Raw genomic sequence first — 14,937 nt, 5'->3', positions numbered from 1 at the left:
CCCCCGCGCTCCCCCGCCCCGCCCCCATCACTCCGCCCCGCCTCCGCGCTCACTTGGCCCCACCCCCGCCCCGCTCTCGTTCTCCCCGGCCTCGCCCCCCACGCCGGCGCTGTTCCAGTTCGCTCTGCGAGCTATTTACATAAAGGGCGTGTCCTCTGGTGCTATTTGCATGGAGAAGGGGCCTGAGGCGCAAACTCAGTCCGGTGGGAGCCCCGGACGGCTCCGGGCGGCCTAATTTGCATGGGGCGGGGCCTGCTCGCACTGACCGCCAGGTGCCGCTTCCTCTTCCAGCCTGCTTCCGCCGCCTTTCTTCCGATTTGCGCGCGCCTTTTTCCGGCGCCGGCCCGCGGCCAGAGGGGATGCTCCCGAAGCAGCGACGGGCGCGGGTCCGGTCCCCCGACGGCCCTGCCTCCTCCTCCCCGCCGCGCTTCCCGGGCGTCGCCATCTACTTGGCGGAGCCGCGCATGGGCCGCAGCCGCCGGGCCTTCCTCACGCGCCTGGCGGTCTCCAAGGGCTTCAGGGTCCTGGACGCCTACAGGTGCGCGGTCGTGGAGAACTTGCGGCCCGGGGTGGGGCCCTTGCCCGCGGCGCTTTGGGGGGTGGCACCTGACCGGGGCTCCTGTTCGGGGCGCCTTGGCGGGGGGCACCTGTGTGGGGGCTCCTGCCGGGGGTGACTTCAGGGGGGTCACCTGCCCGGGGGGTCACCTGCCCTGGGGTTTCTGCGTGGGACGCCTTCAGGGAGTCACCTGCCCCGGGCTCCTGGGGGGGCGCCTGCACGAGGGGCGCGGGGCGGGTGCTGCGCCCGTAGGGGACCGAGGGACGCGTGTGTGGGATCGCCATGCCGTCACGCCCCGACGACACTGCTGCGTGGCGTGAGCGCCTAAGCACAAAATGCCCCTGCTCAGAACTTTGCAAGTTACCGGCCACACTCACAAGCAGTATTTCTTTTCAGCTGAGGATATTGACATCTAAAACGATTCACCTGGCAGGGGAGGGGCACCTGAGGTTTTGGATTCCAAGTTAGCCCTGGCATTTCATGCTCATGTGGCTTTTCTCTCAATATCCTCTTGTATAAAAGGGTGCTAGCAGTCAGGGCCAGGAGTGTTCTGTAGGACAAGGAGAGAACGTATGCCAGGGGCTCTGTAAAGAGCTATAGGGCGCTGTGGGGTGGTTAAGGATATCACTGGCTGAGGGCCTTGTGCCCTCGGTGAGTTCATCTTGCCCTATTAGCCAAAGTGACGCCTCCCCTCTGGGCTGAGACAGTGACTTGAGTGAGACTCCCAGATCAGCAAAAATTATGGGCTACAGAGACACTGCTGAGGTTAAGGAAATGGGTTCCAGTAGGTTTAAGGTTGGAAGAGCAAGCAAACCAGGGGCCAGTCCCCCAGCAGCTTTTTTGTTTGTTTGTTTGTTTAAGTAATTTAACCATTCCCAGTGGTTAGACCCACGCAGAGAGGAGTTTAGTGTGCTGGGTGCTGTCTAAGCCTCTAAGCCTTTTGCTTATGAGTTTGTTTAATCTGTGTAACAACCCGACGCAGTAGATAGGTTGTTACCTGCTTTAAAGAGGAAGAAATCAGGGGCGCCTGGGTGGCTCAGTCCTTAAGCGTCTGCCTTCGGCTCAGGTCATCATCCCAGGGTCCTGGGATCGAGCCCCACATTGGGCTCCCTGCTCCGCGGGAAGCCTGCTTCTCCCTCTCCCACTCCCCCTGCTTGTGTTCCCTCTCTCACTGTGTCTCTCTCTGTCAAATAAATAAAATCTTTAAAAATAATAATAATAAAAAATAAATAAAGAGGAAGAAATCAGGGGACAGGGAAGTTAAGTGAGATGCCCAAGGCCACCCAGCAAGTGTGTGCCAGAGCTGGGGTTCACACCCAAGCAGTCTGGCAGACGAAGAGCCTCTGGTTCTGCCCTCTAAGGACCTCCATTCTCAGAGGCTGGAGGGGGGAGAGGAGGGCAGACGAGTTGACAGAGACGTGGGCTGGGCTGCAGCTCTGCGGGTGCTGGGGTGACAGACGTGTTCCTCTTCGAGAAGGGGCTTTCTGAGGAGGTGGCATGGAAGAATGAATGGGTGCTCACCAGGCAGAGGGGACAGGAAGCAAAGGCCTGGAGGCACCGAGCAAGGCAGGAGGGACCTCTGGACGTGAGCTCCGCCCCCTCTCTCCAGCTCTGAGGTGACGCATGTGGTGATGGAACAGACCTCAGCGGAGGAGGCCAGCTGCTGGCACGGGGGCAGGGCGGCGGCGGCGGCCTCGCCCCAAGGAGGCACCCGCCCAGCGCTGCTGGACATAAGCTGGTTCACAGAAAGCATGGCAGCTGGGCAGCCCCTGCCCGTGGAGCAGCGGCACCGCCTGGAGGTGAGCTGGGTGGCCTGGCGTGGGGCCCGCGGAGAATGCCCGGTGCGGGCTCTGGCCCGGAGGGCACAGCTGGCCTGTCAGGAGCACCACGGGGCCTACAGAGGGGGGGGGGGGGGGGGCAGTGGGGCTCAGCGCAGACCCCCGGGGGCCCTTGGAGGCCAGGCCATCCTGGCTTCTGCTCTCATTGGTATGAGCTCTTGAGGTGCACTTATTTCTAGCATCTTCAGGCCTTTCGTGCGCAAGTAGTGAGACAGGAACTCCTGGTGAGATGACCCAAGGACCAGCAGGAAGCTGTCCTCACGGTGCTGTGGGTCTGTGGCTTCTGCCCCCATTCAGTGCTTCCTGGGGGGATGCAGATGTGGGCTCAGGGTCGGGCTTCCCAAGGTCAGCCCTGCCTGTGGGCCACGAGCCGGTGTCCCTGTCTGCGAGGTGGGCACGACAGGCACTGCCAGCCCACGCAATTGAGACGGTTGCGGGAGGTAGAGCACACGCATCATGTGCAGCGACAGGAATGGTCCTCCCTGAGGGTCCGCGGGTGCTGGGCCTGCTGATGCTCTGGGTGAGGAGCCTCTCCTCAGCCTGCTCCACCCCCGCTCTTCTTGTCAGGGGCAGGGCTCTGGGGGCTGCTGGGCCCTGCCAGCCCTCAGCCTCCAAGTGGCCTCTGTGTTTCCCGCCCCCAGGTGGCTATGCCCAGGAAGGAGCTGCCCAGCCCAGTGAGGATGCCGCCCTATGCCTGCCAGCGCCCCACGCCGCTCACACACCACAACACTGGCCTCTCGGTGAGCCGTGGGTTCCCAGCCTCCCTGGGGTGGGGCCGGGCCTGTTGCCGGCAGCCCTGCCACCCTGCCCTCCCAGCCTGGGGACAGGTGGGTGGGAGCTGGAGGGTGCGGAGTCAGGCACCGTGCCGCCTCTCCAAGGGCCTCTCCTTGCAGGAGGCTCTAGAGGTGCTAGCGGAGGCCGCAGGCTTTGAGGGCAGAGAGGGCCGCTTCCTCTCCTTCCGTAGAGCAGCCGCGGTGCTCAAGGCCCTTCCGAGCCGGGTCACGGCCCTGAGCCAGCTGCAGGGGCTGCCCCACTTTGGAGAACACTCCTGCAGGGTCGTCCAGGTAGGTACTCCCGGGTGGAGTCGTGAGTGCAGGCCGGTGGGTGAGGTGGCCTGGGGATCGTGAGCGCGGGGGGGTCAGGGGCTCGGTGCAGCCCTGGATGCTGGCTTCAGGGCCAGGGCGAGCCACCCTCTGCTCGGATTCCTCGTCTGTGAATGGGGGCCACGCCGTGTGGCTGGGAGGGCCCGGGCAGGACTAGTAGCTGGATCGTTGGCATCGGCCCTGCTGTCTGGGATGGTGGACGGGAACCCCAGACTTGGAGCATTTCTTTTTAAAATACAAAGTACATAAGGACCCAGAATGTTAGGGGCTTCACATACCATGTTAAGTGTACCACCTAAGGGGTTCACTTGCCACTGGGAGACTATGTGGGGACCAAACATACTTTTGAACTCAAGCTTTTTTTTTAAAGATTTTTTATTTTATTTTATTTTTTTTATTTGAGAGAGAGAGAGAGCACACGAGAGGGGGAGAGCCAGAGGGAGAAGCAGACTCCCCGCCGAGCAGGGAGCCCGATGCGGGACTCGATCCCGGGACTCCAGGATCATGACCTGAGCCGAAGGCAGTCGCTTAACCAACTGAGCCACCCAGGCGCCCTGAACTCAAGCTTTTAAGCAAAGTCCCGTTAATAATACGTCGCCCGTGTTTGGAAAAGCCAGTTTCCATATTCTGGGACTTGTCATTGTCTGAGAGGTGGCCCGTGTTCCCTGGGCTGAGGACCGTGAGGCCAGACGTGTTGGTGCCTCCCCGCGCGTGGTCTCTATTTCCAAGCGCCCCTGGGTGCTGATCGGACGAAGCTGCCCTGCTGAGTGTTGGGGTTCCGCCTGGTCCTCGGGCCCCAGACCTTGTGTCCAGTCAGGCTGAGCCTTCTGCTTGGTCCCCTAGGAGCTGCTGGAACATGGGGTGTGTGAGGAGGTGGAGAGGGTCCGGCTGTCAGAGCGATACCACACCATGAAGGTACATGCAGGGCGGACCCCAGCAGGGGCTCGGAGCCCTCCCCCGGCTGGCAGCCCGGTGCCAGCCACGGACGGGAGGCGAGCAGGGGCGCCCGGGGATCAGAGAAGGTCTTGCTGAGGAGGTGGCCGCGAGCTGACACTGGAGATGCGTGAGGCAGCCAAACAGTGGGGCGAGGAGAAGCTAGCGTGTAGCACAGGGGGGTTTGTAGATCCACTCAGCACCATCAGTGGAATATTCTCCACTGTGTTGTGTCCCCCGGCATCTTAAACAGAGCGTACTGGACAAAACGTAACTTCCTCCCTCTTTATGATCTCGAGCCCTGCTTGTCGCCCTGCCTGTGTCCACAGCGCACCTTCCCCTGTTCCTACCGCCCCCATCTGACGCCCCAGAGCTCTGGTGGCTGCCTCCATCCCGCGGCTCAGACGCCTGTCCCATCAGCGACCTGTTGGGGGCGGGGGGCTTCCCTGGCAGGGTGGGCCGTCGGTGGTGAGGGCCAAGGGGGCGCTTCAGAGAGGGAGAGGAGCCACGGGTGAAGGATGGAGGGTCCCAGGTAGGTGCCCAGGCCAGCAGAGAGGTGGGTCAACGATTAGAAGTTCATTGTCGAAACAACATGGTTGGGCTGTTCTGAGCACTTTTTCTGTCAGGACCCAGGCTCTTGGTTCCGGGGACCGAGGGAAGGACGGCCAGCATAGCCCAAGATGGGCAGGGCTGGAGCCAGAGGAAGCAGGGCTCGGGGACCTGAGTGCCACCAGGGTCCTCCTCCTTTCTGCGCGCTGGCCCCCTCGCCAGCTGAGACCCAGCCACGGAAGGCTCCCCGTCCGTGGGTTACAGCCTCCAGCACCGCACATGCCTGACATTCTGTTTCGCTTCCAAAAATGGCTGGAGCGGGTGCCTACCTCGGACCAACAGCTTGGTCGGGGAGGAAAGAGTGACTTGCTGGGGCCGGGGGCTGACCCCCCCGCCCCGTGTGGGAGACCCGTGTGGGGCCGGCCGCCCCCGACGGGAGGTTGGCTCCCACGCTGCAGCTCCTCTAGAACAACCCTCTGGTTTGCTAAGGAGAAGAACCCCGGTGCGAAACCCCAGCTGCTATTAGGTGGGGGCGGCGTGGTTCCCAGTGGACAGGAGGCTGTGGGGTGACTGGTGTGCGGTGCTGGACTCACAGGCCGGAGCTGCACGTGCTCTGGGGAGAGACTTGCCCGGAGCAGGGGGTCGAGGCCCTCAGAGGGAGGTACCCTGGGGTCTGTCCGGGCCGTCCCCCGCACAGGCCGGCCTTGGGGTTTGAATCCTGCCTGTGTGCGCACCACGTGGCCTCGGGCGGCCTGCTTGAACCGGGCAGCTGTGAGCGGCCACGGGGCGGCCCGGGACAGCAGGGCCCTCGCGGACGGTGGTGGCCATCTGCATCTTCTGTCAGGACTTCGCTCCTGACCATGCTGTGCTCGTCCCCCAAACAGCTTTTCACTGGGATCTTCGGGGTTGGGGTCAAGACTGCTGACCGGTGGTACCGGGACGGGCTGCGGACCCTGGACAGCCTCCACAAGCAGCCCCAGAGGCTGACCCAGCAGCAGAGAGCAGGTGAGCCTCTGAGAAGGACGGGGCCCCGGGCCCCCCACACCACGGAGCCCTCAGCACTGACCAGACGCGGCACGTGCCGGGGGGCTGCCTGGACGGCAGGGCGCGGGGTCGGTGCACAGAGGCCCCAGGGGCAGGCCGGCCTCTGTCTGGATCTGCTGGAGCCCTTCCGCAGCGAACAGTGATGGGTGACGTTCACGCCTCCCGGGTGGACCGGGAAGGGGAGGCCCGTGCCCTGCGCACAGCTTGGCAGCGTGGGGCTGGTGTCCTGGCGCACTGGCAGATGGCATGGGGACCTGTGGGGCAGGAGAGGCTCAGGACAGGGCCTGCTCATGGCAGGGGGCCCCGTGCAGTGGAACGAACGGGAGCTTGAGTGTGTCAGACCTGGGCTGGAGTCCTGTCTTGGCCACGTACTAGGTAGGTGACCATGGCCCTGAGACTTTACCTTCGCTGAGCCTCCGTTCCGCTGTCTGGGAGCTGCTCCGTGTGAGGCCAGTGGGTAGCAGGTGTTAGACTGGCCTCCCCGCGTGGCCGCGGTTGGGGGCCCCGCCAGAGTGGTTCCGCAGCCTGGCACCCACTGCGCCTTTGAGCATCTTCCCTCGGACGGGGGGAGGGGAGGCCCTGCGGGGGTCCGCAGGTGGTGCGACCCATGAAGTCACATGTCTGAGGGAACAGGAGGTGCTGTCAGCCACGGGTCCCCGTGCCGCGGTCAGGAACCACCTACCGAGAGCCTGCGCGCCCAAGCGCCGCCGCTCCCCCTCTGAAATCTCTCCTGACTGTGCGGGAGGCAGCGGTCCCCCCGCAGGTGCGGGGCTGGGCCAGGGCTCCGGTGAAGGGGTTCCTGAGCGGCAGAGCCACCTCCTTCATGGCCCTGTCCGCTTCCGGCCCGTTTTATGGAGGGGAGAACCGAGGCCTTCAAAGGGGTAGTCTGCGTCATGACCGCACCCACACCCGCAGCCTGATGGCACAGACAGTAGTTCTGCTAGCCCTTCCATGCCGCTGCCTGCGGATCTGCGGTCTCCTCTGCTTCAGAGGGAGGAGGGGACAGCGGAGAGCACGAGCCGGTGGGGCTGGGAAGGTCAGGAGACCGTGCTTCCGCAGGACTCCGGCACTACCACGACCTGAGCGCCCCGGTCCGGCGGCCGGAGGCGGAGGCCCTGCAGCAGGTGGTGGAGGCCGCTGTGGCGTGCGTCCTGCCCGGGGCCACCGTGACGCTGGTGGGCGGCTTCCGGAGGTGAGGGGGTCTGCTGGCCCTCCAGGGAAGGCCCCTGGGGTGGGCCCTCCAGGGAAGGCCCCTGGGGTGGGCCCTCCCTCACTGGCGGGACCTGGGAGCAGCCACAGCCCCGTGTGGCCCCCAGAGTCAGACGGCGCCCCCTCAGGGGGAAGTTGCAGGGCCACGACGTGGACTTGCTGGTCAGCCACCCCCAGGAGGGCCGGGAGGCCGGGCTGCTGCCCAGCGTGATGGGCCGCCTGGAGAAGCAGGTGAGGGGCTCGGGCTGCCTGCCTGGGCTGGGAGGACGGCGGGGAGGACTGCCGGGACTCTGGCTCCTGCCCCCGGCCCCGCCCCGCCCCACGGTGGCCCACCACGCCTGCTCTGCCCGCAGGGGCTTGTCCTGTACCACCAACACCACCGCGGCCGCCCTGAGGACGCCGCCCACCCGACCCTGGGGAGCCACACCATGGATGCCTTCGAGATTGCTTTCTGCATTTTCTGCCTACCACAACCCCCAGGGGCCGCGGTGGGGGGCGCCCAGAGGAGGGCCGTGCGGGCGGACCTGGTGGCTGTCCCCAACAGCCAGCTCCCCTTCGCCCTGCTAGGCTGGACTGGCTCTAAGGTAGGCGCCGGCTGTGGGGGCCGGGCCTGGGGCTGTGGGGGGGATCAGCGGCCCTGCCACGACCTCGCTCTCCCCAGCATTTCCAGCGGGAGCTGCGCCGCTTCAGCCGGAAGGAGAGAGGGCTGTGGCTGAACAGCCATGGGCTGTTTGACCCGGAGCAGGTAGTGTTGCTGGGCGGGGGGTTGCCTGGGGGAGGAACCCGCTGCCCCTCCCGACCCCTCCCTACGCCCTTCTCCAGGAAGCCAGCGCCGTCGGGGGCAGCCCCCAGGCCTTAACACCCCCACTCCTGTTGCAGAAGATGCTTTTCCACGCGGCCTCCGAGGAAGACATATTCAGGCACCTGGGCCTTGAGTACCTTCCCCCAGAGCAGAGAAATGCCTGAGCCTGCCTGCCGGCCCCACCCCACTCTGGCGAGCCAGCCCTGTGGGCTCCAGGGAGAGGATGCACCGTGGCCCCAGGTCCTCGCCCCTCCCGACCCCCGACCCGGAGCCCTACCCACCCTCCAGTCCAGGATCTAATGAAATGACACCGTGCACCAAACCAAGCTCTGTGTTCTGAATGCGCTACTGTGATGGGGAGTGCGGGGCACCTGGCCCCCATCAGCTATGGGGTGATGGTTGGGGGCACCGTGGCGGGGTGCCCCTGGGCCAGTGTGGATGTGAACAGCCCCGTCTCCGTGGTGGGGTGCTTGCACGGCCTGAGGTGGTGGATGGCCGTGTCCCAGGGCTCCGAGATGGGGGGTGGAGGCCTGGAGCTCCTTCCCGCCAGGAGTGTGCGGCCGGGCGCTAAAGGGCGGCCAGCATCTGGAGAGGGCCGGTGCAGAGGCAGGAGCTGGGGTGGGGGGAGAACTTCCGGTGCTGGCCCCCACCTTCCAAACAGGCGTCCAGTCTCCGGTCTCTGCCTTTGTTCTTCCAAGCTCTGTTCTCAGAAGGCCTTTAACAGCCACGTAGCGTCCCCGCCCTTGCTCCCTGCGCCCCACAGCCCCCCACCCTGTTCAGTAATTCCAGAGTCCTCACCGTGGCCCCCAGGGGCCTGGCATTCCTGCGGCCCCCTGACCGCTGGCCTCCTCTCCGGTCCCACTGCTCTGACCGAGCCGCGGACGCCCGCGGGGCCGGTGGGGGTCCCAGCGTCTCACGGAGGGGCACTGGCCACGCGGTGTCCTCTGCTCTGGCTCCAGTGCCTTCGCTGCTGGACCGTCCACCTGGAACACTGTCCAGACTCACAGGTCTCTGTCAGGTGAGGACGCCCCTGACCGCTCTCTGCAATAAAAAATACTTTTCAAAGGAACTTGCAGTGACGTTGACTCGTTTTGGCGTAGGGTTTTACGAATTGTAACGTGTGTAGTTGCGCCCACCTCCACCAGGCCAACCTTGCAAATAAAGCAGCCAGTTATTGTACCAGCAAAATGGGTTCATTTGGGAATGGCGGAGGGACTGCGATCAGGCCGGGACCAGGAGGAGGGGGCTGGGCGGGGCTGCTCTGCGGGTCCGATGGAGGAAGCGGGGGGCCCGGGTGGTGCCCGGCGGCAGGGCAGGCTTCTTCCCGAGCTGGGGCTCCGTCCGAGCCCCTCTCCGGCCCCCAGACTCTTCTCAGGGAGGTTGTGTTTGCTCAGTGTGTCTGCTCCGCAGCAGGACGACCCCGCGCTGGCCCGACGACCCCGCGCTGGCCCGTCGTCCCCCCACCGCCGCTCGCCTGTCGCACCCACGCGCTCTCCTGGCGCTTCCCGGTCCCTGCAGTTCTCCTTCTGCAGAACGTGCTGTGCGTGCAGGCCCACTCCGTGTAAGCTTCCGAGACTGGCCCCTCCGCGTGGGGCCTCCGACAGCCCTCCGGGTGCCCGTCGTTCCCCCTGCCACCGCGGGGCATCATCCGGCGTCGACGCGTCCACCTGTCGAGAACTTGCGTCCAGGCTCTGGTGACCACGAAGAGAACCGCTGCAGACTTGGACGACGCGTGTCCGTGTGAACACAGGCTCTCCTTTCTCGGGGCACACGGTGAGACCCGGGGTCTCCAGGGCTTACGGGGTGAGGGTGGGCCACTTTCCAAGGACCGCCGCATGGACAAGCGTCCCGGGAGCCCGGCGCTCGGTTTGCACGCGCCCCCGCCGTCTGCAGGGCCGAGCACTGTTTCCCCATGGTGCCATCGCTGTCTCCGCCCTGCGTGTGGGTGCCCTGCTCTCTGTAACCGTCTGTGTGTAGGGTGTGTGTGCATTTCTTCCAAGGGCGCTTCTCAGAGCAGAGTTTGACCTTTTAGGAAGTCTGGTTCGCCAGTCTGTCCGTGCACCTTTTTTCTTTCCTCTCACGCTTCTGGGTCATGTCTCTGACTCCGAATTACAATAAACGCTGTCTCTGTTTTCTTGCAGAGCGTACAGTTTACATGGAGATGTAGGATTCATTCTGAGTGAATTTTAAGTATGAGGTTTAGGCTGACGATTCGGTATCTGCGGGAGGAGGCCCGTGGTTCCAGCACCATCTGTCGACAAGGCCGTCTTTTCGCTCCCGGATTGTCCTCGAACCTTCCTGAGATATCCGTTGGCCATTTTTGTGCAGGGCTGTTTCTGGGTTCTCTTCTGTTCCATCTCTCTCTCTGCCCATCGCTTCAAAAACACCCTCCTAACTCGACTAACCTGAATTGGAGGGGAATGCCTAGATCAGCTGGTGTGACTCCTCTAATTTTATTCTTTCCAGATTGTTTTGCCTGCTCTTCTTTTGACTTTCCGTATAGATTTTAGAATCAGCTTGTCTGTCTACGAAGGAATACTTGGGGATTCGTGAACACAGGATGTCTCGGCACGAAGTTGCTTGTCTTTGATTCCTTCCATCAGTGTTTTCTGGTTTTTCAACATAGAGACCCAGCCCCTGCTCTGTTAGGTTTATGCCTAATGCTCTCTTTCCCTTGGAGCTGTTACAGATTGTTTCAGTTTCCATTTGTTCATTGTGAGCACTCAAACCCACCTATTCTCATGCATAGATGTATCCAGAAACCTGACAGAACTCACTATTAGTTTAGATTCCTGGTGGTTCTGTCTGTCCGTCCACATAAACAGCCCTCCTGTCTGTGACTGGGAACAATTTCAGGTCCCCTGTTATTTGCTTGTGTGGCCTCACTGGTCTGGCCGGAGCCTCTGGGGCTCCGCGGGTGGACGTGGGCCTCTTTGTTCGCGCCCAGTCTTGGGTTCAGCGTTTCCCCATTAAGATGATGTTAGGGGTCCGGCGTCTGTAGGTGCCCTTTATCAGATGAAGGAAGTTCAGTTTTATTCCTGGTTTTCTGAGTATTTTTATCAGGAAGGGGTGTTGGATTTTGTCAAATGCTTTTTTTTTTTCATTCATTGAGATGATCATGTGTCATTTTTGTCAAAAAACAAAACATTCTACTGATAGGGTGTATTAATTGGCTTTCAGATTTAAACCTCCCGACATAAACTGCATGGTGTAGAATCCATTTTATTTGTTGCTAGATTCTGTGCTGAAGTTTGTATGTAACAGATCCTCTCTGCAGCTGTCTCTGCTGTCTTTGATGAGTGATGGTATCAGGGTGATTGATACCATGGAACACGAGGTTACTGTTCACTTTAACCAATGTGCGTTATTATATTCAGGGCGAGTTCCTCGAAGCCAGCATGGAATTGGGTGACTTTTAAAAGTCCAAACTATAAGTTGTCTTTAATTCAATGTGTTTGGCTGTGATATTGTGATACAATAAGAAATGCATAAGGGCGGGCGCCTGGGTGGCTCAGTCGTTAAGCATCTGCCTTCGGCTCAGGTCATGATCCCAGGGTCCTGGGATCGAGCCCCGCATCGGGCTCCCTGCTCAGCAGGGAGTCTGCCTCTCCCTCTACTCCTCCCCCCTGCTCATGATCTCTCTCTCGCTCTCGCTCTCTCTCAAATAAAAAAAAAAAAAAAAAGAAATGCATAAGGGCATCTGGGAGGCTCAGTCAGTTGGGCGTCCAACTCTTGATTTCGGCTCAGGTCATGATCTCAGGGTCCTGGGACTGAGCCCTGTGTCAGGCTCCCTGCTCGCTGGGGAGCCTGCTTCTCCTCCTCCCTGCTCATGCTTGCTCTCTCTCTCAAATAAATAAATAAAATCTTCTTTAAAAATACAGAAATCCATATTTTGGTCTTCCTGTCCACCTCCTGGCCAGAGCTCCTAAATCCCATGAAATGTCTTGGGTGAAAGGAGTGTCTTTTTCCCAGTGAGGCACTCACTCGGTGGGCTCTGGGATGGCTTTGGGATGGGGCTGGGCACCAGAAAGATCAGGCCGTGATTAGAAGCCCAGCCCCATCCTCCAGGAAGGGGAGAGGCACTGGAGATCATTCATAATCAGTGATGCCATGAAAATCCCTAAAGTACAGGTTCGGGGAGCTTCTGGGTTGGTGAACACGTCCTGCATCACAGGGTGATGCACCCCAGCTCCACAAGGTTGAGGAGCAGAAGCTGCTACACTCAGGAGCCTTCAAGACCTCACCCTATGCACCTTGTCATCTGTTTGTACATATCTTTTATCATATTCTTTATTGTATAATAAACTGGTAATGAAAGAGTTTCCCTGCGTTCTGGGGGGGAGTTGTTCTAGAAAATTATCAAACCCAAAGGGGGGCATGTGGGAAGCCCAATCGATAGCCGATCTGTCGGAAGTACAGGTGAGCACCTGGGGCTTGCAATTGGCTTCTGAAGCGGGGGCAGTTTTGGGGGACTGAGCCCTTCCCCCATGGGGTCGATGCAGTCTCCAGGGAGATGGTGTTAGAGCTGAGTTAGACGGTGGGACCCCCAGTTCTCCTTGGTGGAGAAGTGCTTGGTGGGGAAAATTCACAGCGTGAGTGTTAGCGGTGGTGTGAGGAGTAGAGTTCAAGAGTAGAAACAGCCTCATTTCCTTTAGTTGCTGTGCAGAGAGTGCCCATGTCCAAGGCCAGGCCCTTCCCGTTTAATGAGACTATTGCATGGTTTGGGGTTAGGCAAACAGTTGTTCTCTGTTTCTTCTTTCCTGCCCTGCTGCTCTCTTCCTGACTATATTTCTTTGTATATATAATATTGATGGGGGCACCTGGGTGACTCAGTCGGTGAAGCATCTGCCCTCGGCTCAGGTCATGGTCCCAGGGTCCTGGGATCGAGCCCCGCATCAGGCTCCCTGCTCAGTGAGGAGCCTGCTTCTCCCTCTGCCCCGACCCCCTGCTTGTGCGTGCTTTCTCCCTCTCTCAAATAAAATCTTTAAAGAAAAATATTTAGTGGTTCTAGAAATTATATACACACTTTTCATAGCCTACTTAGAATTAATATTTTGCCACTTTGTGTGGAATGGAGAATGCTACCAGCCTACAGGTCCCTTTACCCTTCATGTTGTAGTCTGATTCCCTCTGCATACATTGGAACCCCCAGCAGACAGTGTTAGAAGACAAATTATAAATTTATAATGTATATGTAGCTATATATATTAAGTTTATATTTTATATGTGTGTGTGTGTATATATATATCTTAAGGGTAGCTATACATACATACGTATATAGCTAAACTTAATAAAAACTGCCAGTTATTTCACCAGGAACAGATGGGTGTATTCAGGAATAAAAGAGAATTTCAGTCCTGGACAAACAAGCTGGGCAAAACCCTAGGCAAGTCTGGGGAACGAGGGAGAAAAGGGGTGAATTGGGAGGAGCTGTTATGAACTCAAAGTGCGTTGGAGGAAGCTGGGGGGCGGGTGGAGGCTTCTCGGCGGCAGAGCTGTGGCCCCGGAGGAGCGAAGCGTCTGTCCCTCCTGCGGGGGTCACAGCCTCCGGCAAGGTCCCATCCAGGTGAGGGCAGGGCGGGCTCTTCCTGTCGGGTCAGCGATGGACCCCTGGGAGGGCTGCGAGCGCCCCCTGCCGGAGCTTCCAACGCGGTCTCTGGGAGGTTTCCCAGTACTGATTTTCACTACATATGGGGTATTTTTCCCCCCATTTAAAAAAAGATTTATTTATTTATTTTTAAAGATTTTATTTATTTATTTGAGAGAATGAGAGAGAGAGCGCACAAGACGGGGGAGGGTCAGAGGGAGAAGCAGACTCTCTGCTAAGCAGAGAGCCCAATGCGGGACTCGATCCCAGGACCCTGGGATGATGACCTGAGCCGAAAGCAGACGCTTAACGACTGAGCCATCCAGGCGCCCCAGTTCTTGCATTTCAACAGTTTAAAAATATTGTTCTGCTTCCTTCTGGCCTGCTTGGTTTCCGGTGAGAAACCCAGAGCCTTGCAAAGAATTGCTCCCTACATGAAGTGAATCATTTTCCTCTGGCTGATTTTAGAATTTTTTCCTTGGTCTTTAGTTTTCCTACATCTCATCATGATGTGTCTGCACTCATTTCAATTCTACAATACGGGGTTCTCAGCTGTAATCACCATGCTTTACATTAGATCCTTAGGCTTTATTCATTTTACAGACCTCTCCCTGTTTCCCCCACCCCCAGCTCCTGACAATCACTTTTCTACTGTTTTTTATGGATTGGACCTTTTTCTTTTTCTTTTTTTTTAAAGATCCCCATATAGAACCCTCCTGCACTGTTGGTGGGAATGCAAGCTGGTGCAGCCACTCTGGAAAACAGTATGGAGGTTCCTCAAAAAGTTGAAAATAGAGCTACCATACAACCCAGCAATTGCACTGCTGGTTATTTACCCCAAAGATACAGATGTAGTGATCTGAAGGGGCACCTGCACCCCAATGTTTATAGCAGCACTGTCCACAATAGCCAAACTATGGAAGGAGCCTAGATATCCATTGACAGATGAATGGATAAAGAAGATGTGGTCCATATATACAATGGAATATTAGGCAGCCATTGAAAAAATGAAATCTTGCCATTTGCAACGACGTGGATGGAACTAGAGGGTATTTTGCTGAGCGAAATACGTCATTCAGAGAAGGACAAGTATCATATGATATCACTGATATGAGGAATTTGAGAAGACAGAGGATGATACAGGAAGGGAGGGGAAAATGAAACAAGATGTAACCGGAGACGGAGACAAACCATAAGAGACTCTTAATCTCAGGAAACAAACTGAGGGTTGCTTGAGTGGTGGGGGGTGGGAGGGATGGGGCGGCTGGGTGATAGACTTTGGGGAGGATATGTGCTATGGTGAGCGCTGTGAATTG

The 14,937-nt window shown here is 59.1% G+C and overlaps 1 protein-coding gene across 3 annotated transcripts; it reads left to right on the top strand.

Annotated features, from left to right (window-relative positions):
• The first annotated feature begins 281 nt into the window (after positions 1-281).
• On the top strand, positions 282-9,103 carry POLM (DNA polymerase mu). Of its 3 annotated transcripts, XM_035026421.1 has the most exons (11): positions 282-538; positions 2,166-2,355; positions 3,036-3,134; positions 3,288-3,458; positions 4,341-4,412; positions 5,864-5,984; positions 7,083-7,215; positions 7,361-7,463; positions 7,586-7,816; positions 7,894-7,977; positions 8,112-9,103. In XM_035026421.1, exons 1-11 carry the CDS (start codon positions 360-362, stop codon positions 8,196-8,198), a joined length of 1,470 nt encoding a protein of 489 aa, XP_034882312.1. In that variant the 5' UTR covers positions 282-359; the 3' UTR covers positions 8,199-9,103. The 3 variants fall into 3 exon arrangements, with proteins under 3 accessions (XP_034882312.1, XP_034882311.1, XP_034882313.1); XM_035026420.1 differs by having other exon boundaries at positions 7,894-9,103; XM_035026422.1 differs by lacking the exon at positions 7,361-7,463 and having other exon boundaries at positions 5,864-6,013; positions 7,108-7,215.
• The last annotated feature ends 5,834 nt before the right edge of the window (positions 9,104-14,937 follow it).

This window comes from Mirounga leonina, unplaced genomic scaffold (assembly GCF_011800145.1).
Source record: "Mirounga leonina isolate KUSES-001 unplaced genomic scaffold, KU_Mleo_1.0 Mir_199, whole genome shotgun sequence".
NCBI classification, from domain to species: domain Eukaryota; kingdom Metazoa; phylum Chordata; class Mammalia; order Carnivora; family Phocidae; genus Mirounga; species Mirounga leonina.
This window is presented reverse-complemented; position numbering and strand designations above follow the sequence as displayed.

Coding starts and splice junctions, on each gene's coding strand:
- POLM (XM_035026420.1), top strand. CDS start 360: ATGCTCCCGAAGCAGCGACGGGCGCGGGTCCGGTCCCCCGACGGCCCT. Junction 539..2,165: donor AGGGTCCTGGACGCCTACAG/GTGCGCGGTCGT, acceptor CCCTCTCTCCAG/CTCTGAGGTGACGCATGTGG. Junction 4,413..5,863: donor AGCGATACCACACCATGAAG/GTACATGCAGGG, acceptor TCCCCCAAACAG/CTTTTCACTGGGATCTTCGG.